This window comes from Nicotiana tomentosiformis, chromosome 3 (genome assembly GCF_000390325.3).
Source record: "Nicotiana tomentosiformis chromosome 3, ASM39032v3, whole genome shotgun sequence".
Taxonomy (NCBI): domain Eukaryota; kingdom Viridiplantae; phylum Streptophyta; class Magnoliopsida; order Solanales; family Solanaceae; genus Nicotiana; species Nicotiana tomentosiformis.
The window spans coordinates 113,303,900-113,309,899 of record NC_090814.1 but is presented as its reverse complement, the minus strand read 5'-3'; the positions used below and the strand labels follow the sequence as shown (position 1 = coordinate 113,309,899).

At 42.6% G+C, this 6,000-nt stretch overlaps 1 protein-coding gene across 1 annotated transcript in view; it reads left to right on the top strand.

The window, feature by feature from the left end:
* Positions 1–1,302: 1,302 nt before the first annotated feature.
* The window catches only part of LOC138908351 (uncharacterized), a 38,927-nt gene continuing 34,229 nt past the window's right edge, over positions 1,303–6,000 (top strand). The window contains exons 1-3 of the mRNA XM_070199012.1: positions 1,303–1,589; positions 1,698–1,818; positions 2,792–2,905. Coding sequence (XP_070055113.1) covers positions 1,303–1,589; positions 1,698–1,818; positions 2,792–2,905 — 522 coding nt within the window. The remainder of the gene's footprint in view (positions 1,590–1,697; positions 1,819–2,791; positions 2,906–6,000) is intronic.

The window sequence follows — 6,000 nt, the reverse complement described above, 5'->3', positions numbered from 1 at the left end:
TTGAAGGATTTGACTAATTTATTGGGGTTGTTGGCTGAGACCTGATGTGAAAACTATTGTAGCTGCTGAGTTACTACTTGCCTTTACTGTATTGTGATTTTTGGATTTGGGTTGTGTTTTCGTTCATTCTTCTGTGTCTTATTCTGGTGTTCTGTTGTTACTTGCTGTTTTTCCTTCCTTATTGCAGTTGCTATGTCGTTAGCCATATCGCGGGGTCCTTAGATAGATGTCATGTTCTGTCATCCCTATACTTATGCTTGTTCAGTTTATTAGACCAGTGGGTGTCTTGACTAGTCCTCGTCACTACTTCACCGAGGTTAGTTTTGATACTTACTGGGCATCGCTGTGGTGTGCTCATGCTACTCTTTTTCACAATTTGTTTTTTTGTACAGACCCAGGCATTTGTTCGTTAGCTAGCTGTGTGGACTGTCGCTGCGGAAACTCAAGGTAAACCTGCCGCTGCATTCGCAGGTTTCGGAGTCACCTTCTAGTTTTTGTTTTGCACTGTTTATTCTTATTTCTGGACAGTTGTATTTAGAAGTTTTCTAGCAAATACTTTGTAGAGCTTATGACTTGTACTACTGATTTTGGGAATTGTAAGAGATTTCTATTTATTTTGTTAGATGTTAATTAAATAATGTTGTTTCAATTAATGTTAGACTTACCTAGTCCCTAAGACTAGGTGCCATCACGATACCAAACGGAGGGAAAAAATTGGACCGTGACAGTTGATATCAGAGCCCTAGGTTCATAGGTGCTACGAGTCATAAGCGAGTTTAGTAGAGTCTTGCGGATCGGTACGGAGACGTCTGTACTTCTCTTCAAGAGGCTACAGAACTATTAGGACAATTTCATTTCCTTTATTCCTATCGTGCGAGTTCATTGATCTTGAAGTTTGAAATTTACCATTTCATTCTCTCACAAATGGTGAGGACACGAGCTGCGGTTCCTGATGACTTCACCCCCAGAGTAGATGCCGCTATGGTCAGAGGCAGAGGCCGACGAGGAGCACGTGCCGCAGCTAGGGCACCTAGCAGAGCAACAGTTGGGGAGCCGCCAGTAGTTCCAGTTGGGGGCAAGTACCGGAGGTGCGTGATATTACCCCGGACTTCAGGAGACTTTAGCACAGTTCCTGAGCATGTTTGGTATATTGGCTCAGGCGTGGATATTCCGGTTGCACCAGTTACTTCACAGACCGGGGGAGGAGCCCAGACTCTCGCCGCCTACACTCCAGAGCTGTGAGTTCACATTGGTCAAGTTCCAGGTGTCAAGGTAACACAAGCCGTGGTTCCAGTTTAGCTTATGGTCAGAGCAGCAGCATCCGAGGAAGGGCAGCTTAGATTTGCAAGGTTCAAGAGATATAACCCTCCTACATTCAGCGGTTTGGCTTTAGAGAGTGCACATGGTTTTCTGGAGGAGTGCCATAACATCCTCCACACTATGGATATTGTTGAGACGAGTGGGGTTGCTTTTACTATGTTTCAGCTTAAGGGAGCGGCTTATCAGTGGTGGCGGGCATATGAGATGGGTAGCCTAGCCAAGTTAGCTTCACTTACATGGGTTCAGTTATCAGAGATGTTCCTGAGAGAGTTTGTACCTCAGTCCCGTCGAGATGCATGGCGCACAGAGTTTGAGCAGCTGCGCTAGGGCACTATGTCAGTGTCAGAGTATGCCGTGAGATTTAGTGATTTGGCCAGGCATGCACCTGCTTTGGTCGCCACAATTAGAGAGCGTGTCTGTAGATTCATTGAGGGACTCAGGCATGATATTCGGTTCAGTATGGCTCGGGAGTTAGAGTCAGATGTTTCGTTTCAGCAGGTGGTAGGGATCGCTCGCTGTGTAGAGGACATGCGGGGCTATGAGAGAGAGTACAAGCGAGATCAAGAGAGAGAGAGGACATGGAGGTGAGGAGGCCTCGTAGACCGGAGAGATCTACTGGTCCTTATTTTGGAGGCAGGGTACGACATGGTAGAGGTTTTGTGGGTCAGCCAGTTCGGTTTGCACTTCAGGCTTCGCATAGTGTGTCAGGTGCTCATGGGTCTCAGAGTACCCGTACCACACAGTTCCCACAACCATGTCAGTATAAGGTTGCTTCGAGTATGGAGATACCATCCACAAGGTGAGAGATTGTCCTAGACTCAGGATAGGTGTGTCACAACAGAGTATTCAGGCGAGTAGAGGGCACCCAAGAGGGGAAGGCCCGACCCATTGATGTGTTTCATATAATAGGCTTGAGGCCACTGCACTAGATGATGTCATACAAGTATGCTTTTGATTTGTTACAGAGGGGCACCATTCGTATTTTGATTCGGTTCTGCTTATCGGGGCGAGTTCCCCTATTTGTTGTCCCACCTATGGGTGAGTTCATGACTTAGTATTATTTTTAGGTGTTTACCCCTGTTGGGAGACTCTATGAGTGGTAGCCCGTGTCTATCTTTTGTTTCTATTCATTATCGAAAGTTTTGAGACTAGAAGTGAATTCATGTTGTCCATTATGGCAGGTTTGATGTGATTCCTGAGTAAATTGGTTACGATTTGTGATTTGATACTCTACTAGGGTGAGGGTTTAGTAAGTGTTGTGATTTTATTGGCAGAATTGAATTAGTGGAATATTTCCATTGGTATGATGTGTATTCGACTTGTGATTCAGAGTTGAGGGTGAGACCCTCGCGATTCCATGTGATTTGATATGTTTGAACCGGGCAGAGTACTGTGGTGGAAGTTATATCAGGATGGGACCCTTGTGATTGTTCATATGATTTAATTCTTTCCTTGTTATATTGTTTTGTAGGTTAGTATTGATAGAGAGTTGTGCTTGTCGAGCTTGCTTAGTAGTTTCCTTATGCGTTTCTCTTTTCATATTCAGTCAATTGCATTCTGTGCTTCTTCAGTTTTAGCTTGCGGGGTGTGTGCCCAGTGGTGTTAGTTGTGACTTGTTGATTCGAGTGTATAGTTAAGAGGTCTTCGAGTTTCTTGTATCGTTGTCAGTGTTGTGGAGGTTTGAACAGGGTTATAACGGATATGAGGCTAATTACCGGTGATGGTTTTGATTACGGGCAACTATTGTGATCAGAAATGCTATTATGGGCCTATGTATGGTGTGTCTTGTTATATGGTCGTACCTTGTGGGTGTAGGCATGAGTTGTTACAACTGGTTAAGACTGATATCGATTATGGATTTAGAATCGGGTCTTTTGAAGACAAATGAAAGGTGAGAATTTTGATTCTAAGGCTTATCGGTGTTGATAGAAAGGATAAATTACAGTTGGGATGGTGTCGTTAGGCTTATGTGGATTGGGGTGACGTGGGGTCCCCCGCGGGTGTATGTTGAATATGTTCTTTCAGTGATTGAAGACTTCGCGGCGATTCTTAGCACGTTCGAGGATGAACGTTTGTTTAAGAGGGGAAGGATGTAACGACCCGGCCGGTCGTTTTGAGAATTTAAATCCCATCCGACGACATAAGGCCCTTAATAGCTTCGTATTATGCTCCTTGACTTGCGTGCATGGTTGAATTCAATTATCGGGTGAGTTTTGAGTGCTTAACGGATCAAAAGTTGGATTTGAGTTGCTGCTGAAGTCTTCAGGCATCTATCATTTTCGCACATGTGGGGAGGCAAGCGCAGAAGCAGAAAAATAGAGGAGTGCCAGGGGTGGCAGGTGCGAGGTGAATTCCGCATCTGCGATGCCTGCAGATGCGTTAGGGTCATCGCAGGTGCGCAAGGTCCGCAGAAGCGGAAGGGATTTCCGCAGGCGCGCACGCGCAGGTGCGGCCCTTTCTCGCAGGTGCGAAGGCAGAGAGGGTAAGTGATTTGCGCAGATGCGCACTTTTTGGCCGCACAAGTGCACCCGCAGGTGCGAGCCTAGGCTCCGCAGGTGTGGAAATACCTGGGTAGTGGTTAAAACCAAAGGGCTTCGCGATTTTTGTCATTTTTTGGACTTTGCAACTCGGTTTAGGGGCGATATTTGAGAGCATTGTCGAGAGAGTTCTTGAGGTAAGTCCCTTGTGCTTATTTTTGATCAATAATCATGCTTCCCCATGTATTTTTCCACCTAGTTAGTGTGTATTTAAGGTGGAAATTGGAAGTTGGAGGCTAGGGATTTGGGGAGTTGGATTGTGGATTTGGAGGACCATTTGGTGTCGTATTTTAGTAAATTTGATATGGTTAGACTCGTGAGTGAATAGGATTTCAGATTTACTGACTTTTACCCTATTCCGAGACGTGGGCCCGTGTCGACCTTGTAGGGCGAATTTTGGAATTTTTGTTAAAGTATTGATTTAATTAATTAGATTAGTCTATTATGATTGTAATTATGTTATGTAATTGCTTTTGGCTAGATTTGGGCCATTCAGAGCTGGATATTTGTTGAAAGGGCATTCTTACGGATTGATTGAGCTTGACTCGAGGTAGGTATCTTGCCTAAATTTGTGTGGGGAACTTCCCCTTAGGATTTGAGTCATCTATGTTGATTGTAGTCTGTGTACGCGAGGTGACGAGTACGTGCTCAGACTTATTTGTGGAAAGTTGGCCTTTTAGGGTTCTTATGTCCTTATATTCACCGTGTATGATGTTGTTTTTGACACATTTGAATTCCTATTTGCTAGTTTCACCTCTACATGCTTTGATTAGAGATAATTGCTTTCGGATTCACTATTACTGTCTATTTGACCCTTATTCGAATTAACCAAAGATTTACCTCTTCTATCGTCGTGCTATATTTTTCATAACTGCTTATCTTTAATTAAAATCATTATTTTCTCATCCTATAATTGTTTAGTCTTAATTGGGGTTATGATTATCTTCCGCTGCTTATCCTTACTTGAATTGTTGAATATTCCTCGTAATTTCTCAACCTCAAAAGGAGTTTAGATAACCTATATCTTAGTTGATTTGCCATTATTTGGAACTATTTGACTCGTGTTGGCTTCTTATTGTTGACTTGAATATTGTGGAATCGTTGCTATAGTTTTATTTTGTTTTCCCTTGTTAAGATGTTCTCCTTGTGCCTAGCATTCTTTACTCTGGTTATTCCTTGTGAATGAGTTCTACCATTCTTGTGATTTAAATTCTTGAGTTGATTTGCTCACTGTACTTTGCATTTCTGTCATTGTTGCTTTTGTACCCGTGGTGATGTACGAGGTTTGTGTCGTGTTATAGTTGTTATCTCTGTTATTTGCGCTGCATATTTAAATTGGGACTACGGATGTATTCCGGGAGATCCTCCAGTACTGCATATTTATTTTGGGACTACAGACGTATTTCGGGAGATCCCCCAGCACTGCATATTTAAATTGGGACTACGGACGTATTCCGGGAGATCCCCCTGTCTTGCATATTTACTTTGGGACTACAGACGAATTTCAGGAGATGCCCCAGCACTGCATATTTATTTTGGGACTACGGACGTATTTCGGGAGATCTCCCCCGTACTGCATAATTAATTCGGGACTACGGGACGATATCCCGGTAGATTTTCCCTGTGGTTATATTTGTGTTCGGAGCTGCTAGTCTTCTATGCTTAGGTGTCACAGGGTGACTTATACTCGAAGGATATTACTTGAAAAGTTTATATTTGAAAAGTATTTATCTTGGAGGAACTATGTTTGAAGATATTTATTTGAAAGGGTTATACTTGAAAAGTTTTTATCTTGAAAGAACTATGTTTGAAGGTTAATTATTTGAAAAGTTTATATTTGAAAGGTTTTATGTTGAAAGAACTATGTTTGAAAGATATTTATTTGAAGGAAGTATATTTCAAAACTAATTTCTTATTGGAAAGGATTATATTCTAAAGACCTCAATTTAAAAGCTTACGGGTGAAAGTTTACACTTGAAGGATTTTACTAATTTATTGGGGTTGTTGGCTGAGACCTGATGTGAAAACTATTGCAGATGCTGAGTTACTACTTGCCTTTATTGTATTGTGATTTTTGGATTTGGGTTGTATTTTCGTTCATTCTTCTGTGTCTTATTCTGGTGTTCCGCTGTTACTTGCTATT